This window comes from Crassostrea angulata, chromosome 3 (assembly GCF_025612915.1).
Source record: "Crassostrea angulata isolate pt1a10 chromosome 3, ASM2561291v2, whole genome shotgun sequence".
Taxonomy (NCBI): domain Eukaryota; kingdom Metazoa; phylum Mollusca; class Bivalvia; order Ostreida; family Ostreidae; genus Magallana; species Magallana angulata.
In genome coordinates, this window is record NC_069113.1 from 42,451,146 (window position 1) to 42,473,405 (window position 22,260).

General features: G+C 33.1%; 3 protein-coding genes and 1 long non-coding RNA gene across 6 annotated transcripts in view; 2 read left to right on the top strand and 2 right to left on the bottom strand.

Moving 5' to 3' along the window:
* Positions 1–346: 346 nt before the first annotated feature.
* Positions 347–2,015, top strand: LOC128178931 (uncharacterized). The gene is made up of 2 exons (XR_008243020.1): positions 347–630; positions 1,553–2,015. It is a non-coding gene; the product is annotated as an uncharacterized LOC128178931 (long non-coding RNA).
* Positions 2,016–3,225: 1,210 nt separating this feature from the next.
* On the bottom strand, positions 3,226–9,323 carry LOC128178930 (uncharacterized). The gene is made up of 3 exons (XM_052846366.1): positions 9,165–9,323; positions 3,764–3,960; positions 3,226–3,555 (listed from the first exon to the last, which is right to left on the bottom strand). Exons 1-3 carry the CDS (start codon positions 9,169–9,171, stop codon positions 3,457–3,459), a joined length of 303 nt encoding a protein of 100 aa, XP_052702326.1. The 5' UTR covers positions 9,172–9,323; the 3' UTR covers positions 3,226–3,456.
* Positions 9,324–10,612: 1,289 nt separating this feature from the next.
* LOC128177222 (nuclear valosin-containing protein-like) overlaps positions 10,613–22,260 on the top strand; it is a 31,198-nt gene continuing 19,550 nt past the window's right edge. For all 3 annotated transcript variants that reach the window (XM_052843850.1, XM_052843852.1, XM_052843851.1), the window contains exons 1-10: positions 10,613–10,825; positions 13,177–13,247; positions 13,548–13,597; positions 13,762–13,849; positions 14,784–14,868; positions 15,395–15,871; positions 16,059–16,113; positions 16,586–16,650; positions 16,767–16,901; positions 17,385–17,486. In XM_052843850.1, the coding sequence (XP_052699810.1) occupies positions 10,712–10,825; positions 13,177–13,247; positions 13,548–13,597; positions 13,762–13,849; positions 14,784–14,868; positions 15,395–15,871; positions 16,059–16,113; positions 16,586–16,650; positions 16,767–16,901; positions 17,385–17,486 (1,242 nt within the window). In that variant the 5' untranslated portion in view covers positions 10,613–10,711. The remainder of the gene's footprint in view (positions 10,826–13,176; positions 13,248–13,547; positions 13,598–13,761; positions 13,850–14,783; positions 14,869–15,394; positions 15,872–16,058; positions 16,114–16,585; positions 16,651–16,766; positions 16,902–17,384; positions 17,487–22,260) is intronic.
* LOC128177225 (uncharacterized) lies at positions 19,599–20,093 on the bottom strand. Its single transcript, XM_052843856.1, has one exon. The coding sequence runs from the start codon at positions 20,036–20,038 to the stop codon at positions 19,658–19,660; it is 381 nt and encodes a 126-aa protein (XP_052699816.1). The 5' UTR covers positions 20,039–20,093; the 3' UTR covers positions 19,599–19,657.

The window sequence follows — 22,260 nt, forward strand, 5'->3', positions numbered from 1 at the left end:
TTTCAAAAACGATGCTACGTGCCTTCAAAACCCTTTCCTTTCCTCGCTTGGTCATCTTTGCTACATTGGTGTATATTAAATTTTCCTTTGTCACTTATGTCTTTGTTATATATCTATAACTTATACTTTTATTTTTTGTTATGCTTTAATTGATCCATGAGTCGAAATGAACTCTTCTATTCCATTAACGAGACCCCACCCCCTCTCCTCCATCCCCATTCATACACACATCACATTAAATGCATCTGGGTCGTAATATTATTACCTTTAAACATAGATCTTATATTGCTTTAGCAAGGACGTTTAAAGTGACACTTATAATTAGCCGGGTATATGAGGGAAAAAATAACAAACTCCGACAATTCAGAACAAATGCTAACACTCAATGGTGGCCCTCGGAGTGTATCGACCTCGTCAAATCCTCTTATAGTCTGACGTGCGAGCGATCATTATAGCAGGGAGACCCAGGCAATCTTACCACCGCGAACCTTTAACTGGGATTTGTGAAGTCCTATAAGATTTATTATACGCTGTTTATGAGACGATTGTACGAGACAACTTATTCAGAAGTTGCGAAATTTTGTTTGAAAGATTTTGAAGAGTTCTCAACGATTCTGAGGTGAACACCAGGTAATTTTTATCTTTTTACCAATACATTTTTTTTTTGGCATCTGTTGTTTGTCCTCGGTCCCCCATTTCATTTGGAAACGGCTGACTTTAGCTACAGATATATGCTTTAGACCTTGAAATCTAATGAAACTTTGATCAAGACAATACTTCAACGAAATCAGCTATATATGCCTATTGATTTGTGAAAGTTAAATCCACGTGTCTATATAGTTTAGTCAAGTTTTAGTGTAAATATTATGTAAACGGTGTACTATGTTTGGTTAAAATTGTATCGATTTAAATTTCTAAGAGTTTGCTACCAGTGCTTTGAAATTATCTGAAAGACTTAGGGTAAACAAGTAACACGCGATGGGTCTCTATATTTGTTGCCTTTATGCACATAGTTTCTCTCTATTTCTCACCCACACGTGATATATTTATTGGAGAATGCATGTTACTGTGTGTGGTCATTCTCTCTCTCTCTCTCTCTCTCTCTCTCTCGCTCTCTCTCTCTCTCTCTCTCTCTCTCTCCAGAGAATAGATGGTCATTAAGCCAGTGACCGGCCCAAGGATCCTTTACCATTTGAGATCATCGATTTGCAATATACATGATCCTAAGTGTTAATGTGTCTCCCATCAAATCATATACACCTAGAATATCAATATTTACCTACAGCTTAATGGTCACAATCACGGCATCATCAACTTTGATCACATTACTAAGTTGATTAATTATTTGAAGGGAATCGGAACTGTATAAAATAGTGACAACTGTGTTCGTGTTACATTGTGTATTCAGAAATCTAAATAACTTACATTAATTGTATTTTCGAGCAAATCAAATTCTACATCTCTTTGATGTAATTGTCATTTTCATATTGCCTCGTGTGCGGAAATGTTGTAGTTTACATATAGATTTTTATCTTCATATATTGTATTCAAGGTCCCAATGTCGACAGCGGATGTTAAAGAAGACAAGGAGGATCTTTCCGAACAGCAGGAAGTGAATATGAAACAGGAAGAGGAAGTTGATTATCAAAAAGAGGATCCGCCCAGAATGGAAGTGCCACAATGTGACAAAGTCAAAATAGCTCTGCAGACACGTGAACGTTTCATGAGCAGTAAACGCTACCAGCGGTCTGGTTTTACGCATTTGATTTAAAAGTAGAATTTAAGAAAGTGATAGGCGGACATGAAATGACGAAGCAATAACCTACGCAAATCAAAATACTGACATTGGGGTGTTCGAAAGGAATTTTTCGCTATATGACTTGTTTCTCTTAATACTTGAACAAGCAATCGTAAATTCCAAATTTTCACCACATGTTGAATATTTTGAAACACATATTTGTTACATTTGTTAATATTGTTATGATCGGGCAATAAAACGATGCATTTTCAACGCAGATAGATTTCCTGTTATACTAAATTACTAATTTTTCTTAAAGGGACTTGGACACGATTTTAGATCAAAAATTTTATTTCTTTTTTTTTCCTGTATTAAATGGTTTACTGGTGCATTTTATATGATTGACCAAAATATTGAATGTTAAAGTCAAGTTACAAGCGAGATACAGAAGGAAGAATTGATTGTTATGTAAACAAAGCTCGAGTCTTATAGTTGTTTACAAAAAATGTAATGTAGAGAATAACCATTTCTTAGACAAAATGACATGTAATAAACAATTTAAACTTATTCAATATCTTCATAAATACTTTTATCAACAGAAGAAAAATACATTTGATTGAAACTTGCACCAATACAACACATATGTAAAAAATGACAATATTTGAGATTTGTTTACAAAACAAAGAATTATGAACTCTGTATCTTGCTTATATCTTGATGTTTGACTTTCAAATTTTGACATAGCATTATAAACTTCTATAATTATCAACATAAACATTGAAAATGAAAAAATAAAATTTGAAAATTTTAAGTCAAATCGTGTCCAAGTCCCTTTAAAGGGTAACTAGCTGTAAAAGTATTCGTTTTAAAACGAAGGCCTAACACAATTCCTTATAACCACCACAGCCACAAAAATTATTATGATATTGCAAAAATTATATAAAACATATGTAAGCACGGGTTAAAATGTACTTTCCGTGCACGTACATCATATGATAATATATATTGTTATACTTTCATGTTAAATACTGAAATCTGATTGGTTAAGACGCAGTTAATAATATTTTCTATTACCCCCAGCGTTAGCAACGCACTTAGCAACGGGTAACATTATATAAATAGTGCCTGTTTGGGAGGGTAACAGTTGAAATTGACACCCCGAGAAAACCATTGTCAATCGACGCGAAGCGGAGGTTGACAATGGTTTTCGAGGGGTGTCAATTTCAACTGTTATCCTCCCAAACAGGCACTATTTATTTTGATATACTGAATGTCTTTTTTTAAAATTTTTAAGAAAATTTTACTGCTTTTATATAGGAATAATGTGAATTCTACAGCGAACCGTACGCGCATAATTTTCGCTTCGCGTCGGTTGACAATGGTTTTCTCGGGGTGTCAATTTCAACTGTTACCCTCCCAAACAGGCACTATTTATATAATCTCTACTTACTTTTAAACCCCCTTAAGGTAAAGAATGGAAATAAAGAAACTTTTGAAAATTTAATCTATACATTATCTATATGTATTACATGTATATCAAATAATAAAGTATATGATCAAAACCAAAGTTTATTCAAAGTGGTGAACTCATAAAGATGACCAAAAATTTTCAGTTATATGTGGGTAAACGGTAATATGCCTTTCCACAGTCAGCGTAAATGTTATTCAAATAATGGTCGAGTTTTCCTGAAATTTTAAAAACTCTAAATGACATGGAATCAGACAGGCCATTCATACAATGCATTGTCCATAGCGCCGCTCTTGGCTAACTGATGAAAACCGAAATCGTCGTCGCTTTCGTCCAGTATACTAAAAATCTGCAATATTGAATTTTAATGGAATTATTTCACTGTCTTTCATTAATTGTATAATATAATTTGTGCACCCGTTATCAGGTACTCGAACAATTTTACTTGAGATGACGATCTCTATTTACAACCATGTTGTTTATGAATAAAATACACAGGCAGCTGTACCTCACATTAGGAGGTGAATTCCACAGTAGTCTGTGTATATAGCACTTACGTTTTCACTTGAATCCAGAACAAACACTTTGACCTCCCCTGCCTCCAATTCAACTTCAAGCTTCGCTCCGTGGTTCTCTATTGTATGTGCCCCCGGGGGTACGTTTCTAAATCCCCGGAATCCCCCGACAATGGGTACTTCCTTACCGTTACAGACGATGACGTCTTTCCAAATGTCCCTCAGTACCAACCAAGCAGCTGTTTATAAAGTCACACAACGGTGAATTAGTACCACTCTAAAAAAAGTTTTACTTAGTAATCATTTTTTACTTAAAATCATATTAATAAGTAATAGGTAATTACTTAACATTTACTTACATGTTTAAAACAATTACTGAACTTCATGTCAATTACTAAATAAAAATATTTTACTTACATTTACTTAATGTGTAGAAATGTTTTACTAAGTAATTCCTTTTTACTGATTATTGTTATGAAAAAAGGGACAATCATTTACTAAAAACAAAACATGATTTACTAAGTAAATCTTTTACTGATATTTGTTATAATAAGGAACTATCATATACTTAACAATTCCTTTACTGATATTTGTTATGATAAAGAACTATCATATACTTAAAGCAAAAAAAAAAAGACTTACTATATAAGTATATTATGAATTATATAATTCTAAGATAGTCTCAATAAAAGTTTCTATTATTACGAAAATAAGATCAACTTTAATCGCATGATGTTTCATTATGACCCCCCCCCCCCCCCCCCCCCCCCCCCTCCAGACCCCACGTATTACGTGAACACCAACCTGTCTGTTCTTTTGTTATGCTATATTCTTTTTTCCTACTTTCAAATATCAGTTAACTTATATTGAAGTGTCTAAACCGCTAGATGTTGAATCATGAAGATTAAAGAATTTTTTCGTATGCTGTTCAGTGTTTGTTTCTACTTTTACTTTTGTTTCAATGTTAAGCTACGCGCGCGCTGATTGGTCGATCGATAGCTAGCCGCCAATTTTCACATTCGATGCTGCCATGTTGTCTGCCATCACCGAGATGGTACATTGAATGAAAATAAGGGAATAAGGCTGTGCACAAGGTAAAAGAATGATTGTCAATGGAGTGTTTACTTTTGGAATATCCACGGCTAAACAAAGGACGAATATAAGTGAATGAATCGAGTCTCAACACCCAAGGCCACTGCATGCACCATCTCGTGCATGATCATGAGCACGTTTTTGAAAAAGTAAGTGAAGTAATGAAAATATATTCGTTGAATGGCAGTTTAAACAGTTATTGGAATATAAAACGAAAGACTGTGAACTTTTATAATGAGTTTACACTGGCGTCGGAAGCAAATTGAAAGTGTATGGTGGGGGGGGGGGGGGGGCTAGACTAATCCTCAGAAAATTGAGGAAAAAAAAACTAATTCCCAAAATCATGGAAATCCTAATCCGTGTGCGGGGGGGGGGGGGGGGGGGGGGGGGGGAGGAGGGAGGAGGGGAGGTATACCTATACTTCCCCCCCAAAAATCTTACCTACGAATTTTTTTTACCCAAAACATGAAATTCCTAATCCATGGAGGGGGGGGGGGGGGGGGGCTAGTATGCCTATGACTCCAACTTCTCAATCTTTCAAGGTAAATTTAGGAACAATTATCATTGCTGTGAGAAAAAGTGGGGGGGGGGGGCTGAACCCTCTATGATGATATGTCCCGAATGATTAGGTCTAACTTTGCAAAAAAAGTGGGGGGGGGGGCTAAGCCCCCCCTCTAACCCCCCCCCCCCGGTTCCGACGCCTATGGTTTAACAGTTTAAGACCGTCCCTATGACAATGCCGGGTGTCGAATCAAGCAAAACGCTCGTTATTGACATCGTTGTGATGCATGAACAAATAGTTTGAATTCAAAATTTATTTAAACAACGCCAAATTTAGTGAATTATCATTACATAGTGTTTAAGTACATTTTATATGACTTTCATTTTTTTAAATACATAAATAAAAGATTTTTAAGAATTCATGTTCTACTCACATAGTCAGAGTTAGTAGTGCAAATTTGTAGCTATATTGATTAAAAGATCAGTAGATGGAGTAGATATATGATAGACTAACTTATATTTCTTAGAAACTGCTTTAAATTTGAAAAAAAATTGTGCTTATATGAAATCTATTTATCTTCCCAATAGGTGTCTGCCCTGGTGACCGGGTTACACAGACCTAAAGAAAACCTTGCATGAACAACTAACTCACTGATTTTATGATCAAATGATGCAAACAAAAAAGAGTGAAGACAGAATTTGTGTAGGACTACCGTCTACGTAGAAAAGCATATAACAGTGCTGAAGTCTGACCATTCCATTGTGGACATTATTGTGATATTCGGCTATTTCTGTGATATTGTTTATGTGTGAAATTATATCGGAGAGCACATATAGGAGACTGTCACAAAAAAGACATCAAGAATGCCTTAAAGATTGCCGTGATTAATTGTAATATGACCAGTGACCTTGCAGGGCTTAATTGTGAACTATATGGTTTGAACTTCGCTCATTGTGAACTGTTGTCCAAGTCCATCTGTGCATGCATGTTGTGATCAAACTGCATTCAAGTTTAACAATCTGCAGCAACAAATCATCACCGATTGGTTGAGTACTATTTGTCAAATTTCATTATGGTTTGTTCATCAATTTTGTGTTTATTTTTGAAATTTATAAAATGTGCAAAATTTAAAGTTAATAATTTTAACTTGTGTCCTTTATCTCTAATTTTGCTGCAACTGTTTTAAGTTAAACATCTTTGTTAATCACCAGTAGAAGTTATTTGTAAATTGATTAAAAAGCATAGTATGGTACATGTATGAGTAACTCATTATTAAATTATTATATTAAGTGTTTATTAATTGTTTTTATGTTGTAATATCTTAAAGTTGCTATGTTTATCTGTAAGCTTGTGGCAACTGTTTCTTGCAAATTTGCAGCAAACTCTCTGCAAAATTGACGTTGTATTAAAATGTTGTACAAATTAATGTCATTTTATTAATAAATGGGCCTTATTTTCTGATTTAAGTTGTTAAATATAAAATTTTCTGGAATTAATTTAATTTCTTCCTAGGTATATCTATTTTTTCCTTATTTTTATTGTTTTTATATGGCTATTTATATTTCCGTGCATGTTTGAATAGTTTGATTGTTTACAAATATAAATAATGTACATATAGTTGTGAGTCATTACGTATTTTGCCATGCATATCCTGCAAAATGTTTAAAAATGCAATGTTGAGGTATGTTATAGAACTAATATTTTGGTTGTTGTGAAGGAAACGAGAGAATTTCCTTTCAAGTGTATATAAAATTTTTCTATCCATTATTTTTTTTTTCAGTAAAGCTTTAAATTGCAATTATTACCAACAGATTTTCTATATACTGTAGCTTTTTTAAAGAACTTTCTTATCTGGAAAATTAATTGCAATGCTTATGATTGCTTGAAGTAATAACTGTTCTCTCAAGTGCACATTTGTTGTAAATCCAAGCTAGTCAAATTAGAAACCTTGTACACATAACATTTTGTTAGCCACTTTATTTATATGTGTTATGGTATTACAGATTTATTGATTTACACAGTTGTTTGGTGTTTTTTTCCCCTAAAATTTTCTTAGTTCACAGTTATCAGCGAGTGCAAGGAAACAGAATTTTAGGCGTTCAATTTTTAAAAACAATGTTATATAATATTTGGAGAATAATATGTCTACAACAAGTAAAAACAAATGGGTAAACCATATTGGTATGAAATAAGTAAATTATTTAGATATAAAGATAAGTATTGCTATTACTTAATTATAGCATATTTTTAAATAAATGAATTTGATTACTTGAAATGAGAATTATATTGAGTAAATAAATAACAAGTATTTATATACATTTTAGTAATTGCAAAAAAAAAGTAAATAGTGAGTAATAAATTTGTCTACTACAAGTAATTAAATTACTTATAACAAACCATATTAGATAAACTAATGAAAATAAATGAATTTAATTACTTGAAATGAGAATGATATTGAGTAAATAAAAAACATATTTATATACATTTTAGTAATTGCAAAAAAGTAAATGGTCTACTACAAGTAATTAGATTACTTATAACAAAATGATTTTGATTACTTAAAATAAGAATTAAATTGAGTAAATAAATAACCAATCTGTATATACATTTAAGTAATTGCAGAAATGATGAGTAAAATAAATCATAAGTAATTGTATTAGTGGTATTTACTAATTACGATTCCAATTACTAAACGAGATTGCCTTTTACTTGCTATTCTGACTAATTGTATTACTTAATATTTATAGTTTTTCTAAATTCAAATACTTATTTTAAAAATGTATAGTAAAACTTTTTTTAGAGTGACATGTCATGCAACAGTGAATTACCAACCAAGCACGTGTGTATAAAACGGCATAAAGAGGGAATTAACAAACAAACAGATTCCTTTAATTTCAATAAAATATGTTTAAAATATGTCAAAATAAATTAAATTGAATTAACCAGCAGATGCTAATGTATCCAATGGCGTAAGACAATACTAGTATCTAAATTCAGTATACATATTCCCAAGATCATAAGACTTATGTTTGCATTGAAAATGTTAATAGAGCTTTTTGTAAGGGAGGTTGATATGGTCTAAAAATTGCCACGACCAACCAGCCCTCTTAGAACGATAGAATGATTTCTTTGGTGATTCATGCGGGTATGAAGGTAGCATGCACAACATGCGCGGATCTAGAGGGGGAGGGGGTCCCGACCCCCCCCCCCCCCCCCCCCCTGGGAAATGAAATTTTTTTAAATTTACATAGTAAAATTATCGTAAATATGCCTCGAACCCCCCCCCCCCCCAAAAAAAAATTAAATTTAAAAGCTAAAATTTATTGAAATTTTCATTCCTATATAATTATAGCTGAAAAATCATATAAAAAATTTAAGGGAGATCTGATGGGTTATTTGTGGACCACCCAGATTCCTGAAACTAACAGAATTCTGGCAATTTGAGGATCGAATTGTATGGAACTTTAGCTTTGATAACCTGAAATGCATACAATTTTGAAAATCAAGATGATGGTAAGAATAATATTTGCATTATTTTCCTTAAGTGCAGACCAATGAAAGTAGTTGCATCCCTCACCCTCCAAAAAATAAACTGTTAACATACACACTATAAGAAAGAAAGAAAAACCAAACCCCAAAACCCCTAAACAAAACAAAACAAAACCAACGTGCGGTCAATCGAGCAAACTCGACCTACGGCTTAGTAATTGACAATCTTTTCTGTTATGCATGAAATGTACCTCTGGTCATTTGATTCGGCGTACAAAAATGTAATTTATTTTAATTCAACAGATATTCATGTTTAATTAGTTTTTATATGTATATACACCAAAAGAATCATATACTTACTTGACATATTGGCGGAGATTGGTCTAAATTACAGTGAACACATTGAGGCTTCCATTGAATTATAGCTGACAAACCGGGGTATTTAAACTCTGAAGTAAACACATCTATACATAGAAACCAACCAAACAATAATAACTTAAGACCACAACAAAGTCAGTACTGAAAAGATTGAATTTTAAAAATCATTAAATGCTTTCGCAGCTTGTCTTTGCAAAAATTGCGTATAAAATCCATTTAAAGAACTTAACAGCCCTGTGTTCAGATAGAAGATGAAATTCCACTCCTTCCGAAAAGGTACCAAGTTTGTACATGATCAAAGATTAAACAGGATATACTATGTTAGTACATGAATAATGTCATCCCCAAAGCTCCCAGCCACCCAGCTACCTAATAATGAAAGGAATATGTGTGCGGATTACTGATACAATGATGACAACAACTGAAGCAGAGAGTGCATACTATACAAAATTGAGGTCAACGTTGGTACTATAGATTACTGATTCATATTTATGAAATATAGATTGATCCAAGATATATAGATCGATCATATAAAAGAACCAAGATACATGTACAGATATATGCACGAGTTTAATTAATTGTTCCAAGCATTTGATTTTTGGATACCATCCGAATTTAAAACCATTCATAAATAGCGTTGATGAGCACCGATTTATTACCAAACTTATACATGAATAAAGCTCATGCAATGTTTAAAGCAAAATGCAAAAGAATGTGTGGGTGATTCGATGCCCAAAAATATTTTTAACCAAGAGATTAAAGTAATACGAGCTGTATTTAACAAAAAAATAGCAATCTATTAATTTGCTGCAAAAACCTGCTATCCTTCTAGAATAACTAATTCTTCGTGTAACTTGATAAGATTTAAATAAATCATTTATAAATTTCATAGCAAAGATGTTCTACATTAAGGAATATACATGTACATGTATATAGAAAATCAATTTTTGTACAGACTAAGGCGGCAATAATTGTTAACAATCAATTCAAACAGGGCCTCTACATAACTCAAATAAAAAAATAAATCAAATAAAAAATTAACAGCCGAAGTTAATACAGTTTAAATTATTTATTTTTACTACTGATTTAAAGGATGGGGACATACTTATTTTTCACAAAATACTTGAAAAAAGTCCTATAAATATCTATATTTGTTTGTTTCCTTTTTTGGCCGGCGGGGGTGGGGTGGGGGTTGAGGTATAGAAAAGTACCAAAAATGGATGGGACATTTTAGTGTTATAAAATGATTTTTTATTTGTGAAAATGAAAATAGGTCGATTTGCAGAAAAAGAGGAGTGCGAGGAAGAGGCCTCTCATGCTCTCCTTTAATGTTGCTTGCTTGTTGCTATCCCTTGCGTTCGGCTAAGAAATTGCGCCGGGAAATCCTATGTTCACCGCGTTAACTTTCTTTTTATATTCAGTCCACTAAATCCTGTTTCGAATTCGCTGGTTTTCGCAACAAGAAATTACGAATGGTGTCGCACGCTGACATGATTTAGATCTAAATTGTCACCAAAAATTCTCAGATTATGATGAAACGAAAATTCAACGAAGGAAAGGGCGCACAGAACCCTGAGCAGAAACGACCAAGGAGCCAATCGGGTTACATTGGAGACCCAAGGCTTGTCCCACGTGTGAGACAAGTAAGCATCCTGGGCAGCGACTTGTATTCTCAAAACAGATCTTTGTATTATCATTAACTTGTAAAACTGAATTATATTTGTATGAAAATATAAGTGGTTGAACGTTAACGTTGATATTACAAATGTGTGGGCATTAGTCTTTACAGAGGGGGCAGAAACAAAAATGTTTGATGACAAGTTCATTTTCAGTCTTTTTGAATTCCAGGTAACTTGATCGTCTTGTTGTGAACTGGCACCTGGTCAGTTTGCGTCCACTTTGTACCCCTTGCCCTCATCCAAATACAAACTGCCCCAAATGGCATTGCAAATAAGCTTTTACCATACAGGTCACCTCTACTAGCATCCGACCAGTCTCGCCAAGTACAATTTCTAACACTTTTCTATAAAATCTGTTTTGTTGTTTCGATAAACAGCCATTTTAACAGCCATTGTGATGTTAAGACTTGAGAGTTCCATCCAAACATCAACTTAACCCTACCAGATTTATAACTTATTATTTCAATTATTACAACTACTTTTCTACTTTTATGTTCAAGCTACATTCATTCACTAGAATTAAAAAAATCAGTTTTTCTGTTTTAAAATAACCCCCTCATTGCTTTATTGCTCTGGGTTTCAATGCACAACCACAAAAAAAAAAAGTCTACAGGGATTACAAATGATATGAAAAGTACACAGATGTTAGTAGTGAAAAATTTTGCAAGGAGTTCTGAGAATTTCCAGATGTATAAAAGATGTCAGATTTTTCCTTTAAAAATCCCAATTGGAAGTGTATTTTTCGAGGTATAAAAAGGGAACATAAGATAGAAGAAATCTTTTTTCCACACATTGATTTTAGTTGTTTTCCACTGATGTGTAAGTGTAAGAAAATCAACAAAAATTAATGGAAACAATAACCTGGGATAGATTATAATCATTATTTCAACATGCATAAGTCCTTTTACCAACTTGCACCAATTTAATGTCAACATGTCCTGATAAATAAAAATTTATGGTAATTTGTTGAAATATTTAATATGAGGGTCAATCAAAAAATACGAAGACTTTTGTCATAGCTATGTTATTTAACGTCATATCATTACTTAATTTGGTAGACATAATTTAGCAATAGTTTCAGACAATTTGCAAGAAAAAAAGTTAATAAATTTCTTTATTTTTAAGAATTATTTAGAATTTAATCCTGCAAAAATGAGGTCACGGCGCACGGTCAAAATATGTGTTATGTCAACAATAAACCATATAATGTTGAAAGTATTATCTCAATAGATTTGGCTTAAAACCAAATTATATTGAAACTTCAAATTTAGTATAATCATGGTATTCTCTGTACCAAATAATGACGGGATATATTGTTTTGTCGAACAGATATTAGTAACTTAAGTCAGATAGTCCTCTTTAGAATTGACTAAAAACACCGACGTCGCCTGACGTCACGGCGCAACGAGAAGTACAAATAAAATGGATTTAACTCAGGAAAAAGCCGATACAAGCTGTGAAAATGCTCAATGGTGCAAAAAATAAGTCAACAAATATTTGCAAGTTTGTGTTTAACTGTAATAAAATTTGTGGGGATGGTGGTCATTGTTGTTTGAATATAAAACAGTCCGAAAGAGAGTAGACTATATGTAAATATTTGGTCATAAAAGAAGTAACGTCAACCGACGTTCAGGGTTATCCTTACTGTAAACTAAGAGATACACGGTTAGAAAATGAAAACTTTGAAGAACTAACTTAAGATTCTCGAGCAAATGTGTGCAAATAAGATGTTAAGTGGTTCAGTGCCATTTTAAATTGTAAGAAGAAAGGCACAAGAGACTAAGCGTGATATATAGATGGGTTATATCTATAAACTGTGCGTGTTTAATTTTGACGTCATGTTAGAACGTTACCGTGCGCCGTGGTGACAAAACATGTTGTTTTTAAAAAGGGGTTACAAAAATACCGTTTCATCAAATGGACTAAAACTTCACTTATCAGTAACATAAGTGTTGGTGCACAGATTAATTTGTTTAGTATGACTTTCATGAAAAATATATGATAGACAGCCGCATTGTCTTCGTATTTTTTGATTGACCCTCGTATGTAATTAAAAAAATCCCACTACAATTAAATCTTTAATACAAACATATTGGTTATAGGCTGTGAACATTTAAGTTTGTAATTTGGTAGGAGAGGTTGCCAAAGTGTGGAGCAAGTTGGATTGGGGTTATTTTTGTCTTGCAGTCATCTTATATATCAAAGTTAAGATTTATTTTGTGATGTTGTATTTATGTAAAAAAAAATGTATTCTGAAAAAAGAAGAGTAACAGATGAAATAAAAAAAATCAATAAGTGTTGTTTGTATTTTTTAGTACCTGGCTGCTCAGAAGTCCAAAAATGTCAATGTCAGCTCAATGGCAGAAGACCTCCAGAGACAGTATGGGTAAGTTAATTAAAGTACAGTCTGCTGATGATGTAAGAGTTGAAAAAATGCTCACAATAAATCTTTGCATTACTTCAAAATATGAACTGCTGTATGTTTAATTCATTGGAAATAAGAAATATGGACAAGAAATTTTGTTTTCCTAAATTTCAGACTTTGTACCAGATCGTTTTATAAAATCATCGTACTATCACACTTACAATAAAATTTTGTTCAGATCAAACCAATAAGGGTATTTGTTTTGAAGATTTGTCTTATGTTGAGCTTGGGGATTCTGAAAACTCTTGTTTCTATTCTTAGGGAGTATGGAAGAAAGAAGAAAAATGCATTTTATAAGTCTGTGGAGAAAGGTATAAAATTTTTGACCTTTTACAATTTGCATTGGAAATTGAAATTGGAAAAGTCACTTTGAGTGAAGTAAAACTTTTGATGTTGATGTTGTCAAATTTAACAGAATTATTTTTTGCTAAATGCAAAGAGTTGAATTCAATTTTTTTTATGTCTTAACTTTCAGCATATGAAATAATAAGAAGGAAAGACTCTGACAACTTGTCAAGATTAGAACAAAAGCATTTAGGCAAGAGGAGGACCACATCCTCCAGGTAGGAAGTGTATTCTATTGGCTGGACGCATGCAACTTGTATGGATTTAACAAGTTAATTTGTAATGTTATCCCAAAGTTTCTTACGGTACACTTACAACTGTTGTGTTTTCCTCTCAATTGTCACATTCAAAGGGTAACAACTCTCTCACAAGTTTTTGTTGGAGGTACAACAGGAGTAGTTGTAACTCTAATTGTACCGGTATATGTATACATGTATTTATTGTATATCCGGTAATTTTCACGATGACCTAATTTTCGCTGTTTTTCGCAATCTGTTTTGAATCGCAAATAATTGAATACACAGAATTTATATCCTGTATCATTTTCTATTAAAAAAATTTAAATCGCAAAAAATTACTGACGCAAATTAAAAATTTCACAGATTTTCCCCATTTCCGCAAATTTTGTGACACACAAAAAACCCCCGGATATATGGTATTTTGTTCTTTTTCATCATTAATATGAATGATTTCACTCAGTCCAGTAAGTTTCAGTGTAAAAAATAAATGATTTACTGTTTAAAAATGTAGCATCACGAATCGTCAGGTCTTAGTGCATCTATATTTAGATGTACATTTGCACCCAGAGGATGTACATGTAGCCTGGCTGCTTAGAGCTAAAACTTTTGTGATGTTTATCTAAAAAATAGTCTATTAAAAATTTAAAAATAAATTTCATTGTTAGAATTATCAATTACAGGTATATTTTAGTTTTAATGTAATAACTCTAAAACATGCTTTTTCTTAGACCCATATCTATGTATAAGGTTTGATTGATGAATGTTGCATCCAAAAGAGGAAAGCTTTATAAATATGACATATACTTAGAGCAAGTGCTGTATGTTTATTGTGTCAAGTTAAAAAGTTATAATACTGGCTATTAGAAAATACATTAGTTTTCACTGGGTGTAATGATATGATGTGGTTTTGCAGTGAGTCGGACTCGGATTCAGATGTAATCGCGGATGACAGCGAGGCAAGCTTTTCAGATGACAATCCGGACTACATCAACTACCAGGTAAGTTTCAATTTATTAAAAATGGTGATAACCTATTTGATCTTTGGTTATTATAGAAAGAAAGGATATATTTACATCAATCCCAAGAAATATGAAAAATTTTACTCAGTTTGATTTCATCTTCATATATAGATTTCAGTCTTGTCTCCCATGTTTAAATTTCAAAAACACAACTAAAGATTAAAACTCAAATATTTAGATGCTGAAGTATTATCTACTCCAAACTTTCCTGCTTGGAAACTAATTATGCATTGCCTTTAACCCTGAAATTTTGTCATGTATTTTCAATAATGAACAGGCGGTGATTGTAACTGTATTTTAACAAACTGTACCTGTAGTACTTTGAATTTTTCTGGTGATGTGGAATGGCATCATAATTGGGGGAACAAAGCGAGGAATCTTTGTACTTTCAAAATAAGATGCTTTGACAATTTTTGAAAAATATTACTGATACTTGATTTTGTTACTGAAATGTTATCTAATATCTGTAATATACTTGATTGGAACATGGTACTTGTTATTGTAGGAATCTAATGCCATGAACAACATGATGTCTAGCTTCTACAGAAACGTGGCAGGACCCAGCACATCTGCCATGCCTTCATCCATGATAGGTCCGGGTGATTTGGTTCTTGACCCTGACTTCAGAATGTCACAGTCGGGGGGGTCTGATGCCTGTATCACTATTGATGATTCCTCAGAGTCGGATAGTGAAGTTGCTTCTACTAGCCAGAAATCCTCCACTGCCTTCTTTGTGGATAGAGTTGGAGAGCGACCTCAATTAACTGGGGTCAAGGACTCTGGGTTAGGTGATACAAGTCCCCAGGGTGAGATATTGGATGTCTCTGTTTGTCTGCCTCCTCCTCCTTTACTGAAGGTGCAATCAACAGAAAAACTAAAAAATAAGAAAAAGTATGAGAAACTAGATGAAAAAAATGAAAAGGAAGAAAAGAGGAAAGAGAATGAGGATGTGGACTCAGGAAGGAAAACTCCGAAGACAACTGTAAGAAAGATCAATGCATCAATAACTTTGAATTAACTATTTTCTGACATGTGATTTCATTAATGATCAGTTATTTTAGAATGTACAAGGCTTCAACATTTTTTACATAGGAATTTTGGATTGTCTTTGTTAACATATTAATAATTTTTTTAATTAATCTAAAATGTTTTAAAATGTTTTTCATTAGAAAGGGAAGAAATCCAGTGCAGATGGTGACAAAAAAGAGAAAAAATCAAAGTCTGGTAAGGAACTTAATCATGATAATCATGATTACAATGTGTACCACTGCTCATTACTATGTTCATGTAGGGACCTGTGAATTTTGTAAATACATGAACCTGTTACTTAAAAATTTACAACATATAGGAATATTTTTATAATGTACATAATTATTGCTCTATTAGTGAAAAAAACTTTTTAGATACCGGTATTAAAATACTGGTTTTTGTGGATGTATTTTTACGTGCAATTTTTCTGGAAAGGAGAAATATACATGTATCTAACTCTATTCAAGTATGCAACTTCTAATGAAGTTGATGTGCATGAGTGATATTCATAGAGATCTGTTAATGTTGAGTCACCATGAACTTTGTTATATTTTTCGTTAGTTGTTTTCAGTGTTACTGCAAATACAGAGTTCATTGAAATTGGCCCAAATGCAAAAGTACATACATGCTATACAAATATTAATACACTGATCATTATCTGTTGCAGGCATTGAGGTTCAGACATCTGGTGTGACATTTGCTGATGTAGGAGGCAATGATAATGTGTTAATGGTAAGTTCTTTTTCTTTCTGGAATGAAAAATGAAATGGTTGAGTAATATCTACACCATTGAGCAATGCCTCTAAGTTTTATTTTTGGATTCTTGATTTGATTGAATCTTTTGACAGGATATCTGTAAGCTGTTGGTACATATGAGACATCCGGAGGTCTACAAACAACTCGGAATCATCCCTCCACGGGGCATTCTTCTTCACGGACCACCAGGCTGTGGGAAAACACTGCTGGCTCATGCCATTGCAGGGGTAAAGTTTACATTTAATTCAGATAACATACTGGTTGCTTTGTGAAATTGTTTTTCAAGCAGCTTTCAATATCTATGACTTATGTTTTATAATTTTGAAAACCTCTATTTCTTTTACTGATTTAGCTTTTTTAAACTGATATACATAATGACTAAGAGTACCCCTATTGTATGGACAATTCCTCCTTCAGTTTTCGATAGGAAGTTGTTGTTTTGCAGATCAATGGTAAATATTTCGGAGATGTGCATATTACTTGGATTTTGACTTTTGATAATTCATGAAAAAATACCTGCTGTAGAACTTCGTTGGTTTTTCGCAAAATATTGCACAGCTTTTCTCTTATTTTATATTGTAAATTTTTATTCACCTTAAAGAGTGGTATTAAAATTGGATTGTATGTATTTAAACAAAAGATTTAAACTTTAAACTACTGATTTGTTTCATGATATCAATATCATAGAATATTGCAATTGGTTTTTGTAGGAGCTGAGTTTACCGTTCCTGAAAATAGCGGCCACTGAGATAGTGTCTGGTGTATCAGGAGAATCTGAGGAGAAGATCCGCGACCTTTTTGAGCAAGCTGTGGTAAGTCAGTTTGTCAACCAGTACATTTTAATATTACAATTTTTGCACATTATATTGTGTATGTTTATTGTTTAGTTATTTTTTGGACAGTGCATCTTTTGCATTGTGTATGGCTAGAGGCCTTCATTTACTTCTGTTTCAGACAGTCATAGACTTGTTCTATGCTTTTTGGATCACCTTGTGTTAAGATATTTTACATGTTTGTTATCTTGATTAAAACTACAAGCCAGGTTAATGTACATGTATATCCTAGTAGTATGCTGAGTTATGAACTGGACCAACATATTCATCACATTTTCTTCTATATTGGGATGATGTGTTCTTCTATTATGAATATACACTGAGATAACTTACAAGCTTATCTTTTAAAAAGATTGATGAGCTAGTGCTGTAGCAAAATAGATTTCTAAACCATTGGTTTAATATTCTTAATTGATTGCTTTTTAATAGGAGGGCCCAGTGGTGTACTGGGTTGTGTGGGGGTGGGGCTCTCAATTTAGAATTGCAAATCTAGAGTAGGCTTCACATTGGCAATGGCATAGCTCATTCACTGTGCTTAAATCATTCTGTCTCTACAATTTTGAGGTGAAAATTTTAAAGATCAGTAGAATCATTGGTACTGTTTTGTAGAAATCGTATCTTCTCGGGTCTATCCGGCAAGCTCAGAAAACATATCCAAGGTTGTTTTCCAAGCTAGAAGGCAGTGAAGATAGAACTAGCTATTTATTAGATTTTAAACCTCAGCTACTTTACTTTTTGTCCCCCGCCGCAACGCGGAGCGGGGACATAGAAATGCCGGGCGTCCGTCCTTGTGTCCGTGTTTCCGTTAGTCACACTTTTTTGTAAGCGCTCTCGTGCCTACAAATTTTGACGGATTTTCATTAAATTTATACCAAATGTTTATACCACTAATACCTTGGTCAAGTTCGAAAATCAGCATTGGTCGTTACTTTTTGTTGGAGTAATGGGACTTTGACCACTTTTATGACTCCGTTTTATCCAAAAATTGACCTTGTAAGCGCTCTCGTGCCTACAAATTTTGACGGATTTTCATTAAATTTATACCAAATGTTTTTACCACTATTACCTTGGTCAAGTTTGAAAATCAGCATTGGTCGATACTTTTTGTTTGAGGTATGGGACTTTGACCACTATAATGACTCCGTTTTATCCAAAAATTGACCTTGTAAGCGCTCTCATGCCTACAAATTTTGACGGATTTTGATTAAATTTATACCAAATGTTTATTTTACTATTACCTTGGTCAAGTTCGAAAATCAGCATTGGTCAATACTTTTTGTTTGAGGTATGGGACTTTGACCACAATAATGACTCCTTTTTATCAAAAAATTGACCTTGTAAGCGCTCTCATGCCTACAAATTTTGACGGATTTTCATTAAATTTATACCAAATGTTTATAACACTAATACCTTGGTCAAGTTTCTAAATCAGCCTTGGTCGATGCTAGTATACTGCTTGACCGGCAGGGGACCCAGGAATTCTATTCTTGTTGACATTTATAATAAAATACAAAACTTCAGATCATGTGTAGATGACAAAACAAAATTCTAATGGTACAGTTTATCAACAGTAGTACAGTATTCCCAGAAATCCCTACCATGAAGTCGAGCATGCGTATTCCTGTAAAAAAACTAACGTAGTTGCTAGCGCTAGAGAGTGCTAGCAATTAGTGGTTTACTTGATTTACTCATCCTATATAAAATCTATGTATCAAGTTGTTTTCATCCTGTCTTTTAATAAATATAGATTTTCAGACAATTTGTTATATGAAGAAAAACAAGTTTTTAATTTTTATTTTTTTATTGTTATTACATATAAACAAAACAATAATTACAAAACAATCCTAAGAGACATATCAAATACAAAGCATTAGAGTAAAAGATATATTGCCATCTAGGTAGTCAAATTGATAAGCACTTCTTCATTAACACACAAACTTCATTGATATGTACAATTCATATTAAAATTCTATAGCACTTCACTAAGACTAAAACATGCAATATACATCGTTGAATGTTTTTCTTGAGCATTAATTGTCAGAAATATATTGGCACAAAAAACACTGAATGCATTGTCACACAGCACTTATTCACAGAAATTTCATCAGTAATCACAAATCACAGACACTTGATCACAGAACACAGGGACATCAGGCACTACGGTACAGCTCACAGAAACTCTGGGTGGTGAGGGGGGCCATCTCATCCATCTCAGTTGACCTTCCTGCACTGGTGGTGGGGGGTTCTGGCTGGACGTCCGGGGAGTCCAGCTGCTGGAGGACAAGGACAGATAACTCTGTAACCCTCTTCCACTTCTGGGTGGAGACCTGCTGGTAGACCTTCTTGATTCCGCTGGCGATGGACTTCTTGGTGAGATGGTGGATGGCCAGGGGGGGAGAATCTTGTAGAGTGGACCTGAAGGTCTGCTGGGTCAGGTGCTGGATGTACGAGTCTGTCAATAAAAAATGATCAATGAAATAACCCATTCTTACCATAACATAACATACATATCTATATGCATGAACATGCATTAAAAATGTTTACTTTAGTTATTTTACTTTGAAATTGGATTACTGATATCATAATTTAAAAAAACAGCAATTAAAATGAATAAGTATAAATTTTGAGTAAATACTTACCGAGAGTAGAAATCTGTTGGTTGGCCTTCTCATAAGAGATGAGTAGATTCCTGAGCTCTGTGGCATACTGGAGGAGCTGGGAGTCTGTGATGGTAGCCATATCTGTAACAGATAAATACAGTTGAACAATATATAAAACTATAAAATATGTGGTTCAAACCAACAGAGCAACTTAAAATGCTTATAATATGCAAGGTATGTTGTTTCTTCTGCTGATAGCAGGCTATGCATTTGTAGCCAGAGTCAGGCTTTTTATAGCAAAGCATCACATATTATCTGCAAGGACAATTTCTATTGGTTGAATTTATTAAATTAGTCTTGATAAACTGTTATTGGTTGTTTGTTTGAGTAATCTGATTTTGATTGGCTAGTGATAGATACATTCATCTTTAATAATTGGTCACTTTGAAGTCCAATCTAGTTCACTTTGATGCAGATAATACCTTCAATAATTATTATGATGAAAGAGACAAATATTGTTTTTGTTTTCCACTGATTGTTAATTATGAGTTAATTATTGACTCTTCTGGCTGGGATATAATTATCCAGCTTTTCCAGATTCCATGGCTTGGGGTGATAAGCTGTTCCTACTGTTAGTTGTAATTAAGAAACCACTTATATTTCAAGTATTGTTATTTTATGCACATGCATAAGTTATATTTATAGAAATACATTTATAATGAAGTTTATTTTGATTTGGCATTGTTTTATTTTGAATAACTAACTAGTTAATATTCATAAGTTAACTGACATGATAAAATGATTTTTTTTTTGTTTGATTCACTAAATGCAAAACATTTATTCAATCAGTGGGCCTTAATTGCACAAATTTTGTCTGCTTAATATCTGTGCCCACTTAAACTGTTAATATTTTGCTTGAGCCAAAGTTGTTTTGGTGTAAAAGGTAGAAACAATAGTTTGGACTCATCATACTGAGTATCAATGGTCTTAATGTTAAAATGGTTCTACTTACCCTTGGACAGGGCATTTTTCTCCTGCAGGAAGATCTAAAGAGCAAGCAGATATGCAAGCTTTAAGTGATTTTTTCTAAAAAGTTTTTATACCTGTTACATATTAAGGCATTTTGATTATGATATTGTTTTCATTGGCACATATATATAAAGTTTTATGTGCTTCATAGTAATAGACATTGTCCATCTGAACAGTTTTTGTCCCAATATCCATGAGGTTTCATTATCAATAAATAAAATTCTCTACCATGTTCAAATCTAGAGGGGTGGCATGTGCATGTCTGCAGAGGCATAAAAAGAGGTAGAATCATATAGATTTTGGTGAGCGTAAATGCTTGCCTGTCCGTATTTTTTATCTCCAACATTTCTGAATTTTCATGTGTTTTCGTACAGTAAAGTATTCTAAAAATGTCCTTTGTATAGCTGTAGAGATCTTTAAAAAATTTAATAAAACCAATATGCAAACTATATGACCTTTTAGCTCACAAAGTTGAGAGGTCAGAGAGAAGATTATGCTACACCCACTGAGTTGAAGTCTGGTTAAAGATTTTGGAACAACTACCATATCTAAGTTATTAATGATCCAAACTTCACTAAACTTGCTTGATAGTGCATTTGGGGGTTCTTTGGGACTAATCAGGCTTGGGTGCAGAATCTGAGCCATAGTTTTCAGGAAAGTATATTCTTGTCTTTTCCCCCTACATTTTAAATTAACTTTACCACTTAATTTGAGTGACAGATGACATTACTGATATAAATAAATGCAAAATACGGTTTCTAATACCACCCCCTCCAATGTTTTACATTTAAACACAAATGTGCAAAATTTTTTTACATTTTATTTGCATCAGTTCAACCTCAAATTCTGCTTCAGTGTATCTGTTATGTGATGTCTGTGAAGTTTGGTGACATCATCTTTTATATTCATTCAGTTTCAATGGAACTATTTGCCTTTAATTAATTATTTCTGTTCAGCAAAATAATATATCCTGGCATATTTGCTTCATAGAATACTCAACTGTAGGGAGTTTAGATATTACCCTATTTGGTTTTAGGCCCAATGCGATTAGAAGAGATAAAAATTTCAACAAATCAATATCATGTTTAATATAATTGTAACTTGTAAAATACAAAATTTTAACA

Bases quoted from the DNA above. Each gene is read 5' to 3' on its own strand.
- LOC128177225 (XM_052843856.1), bottom strand. From the start codon at position 20,038: ATGCATGTTCATGCATATAGATATGTATGTTATGTTATGGTAAGAATG.
- LOC128178930 (XM_052846366.1), bottom strand. The intron at 3,556-3,763 runs GTAAGTGCTATA...TCAATATTGCAG, and splicing joins TTCTGGATTCAAGTGAAAAC to ATTTTTAGTATACTGGACGA.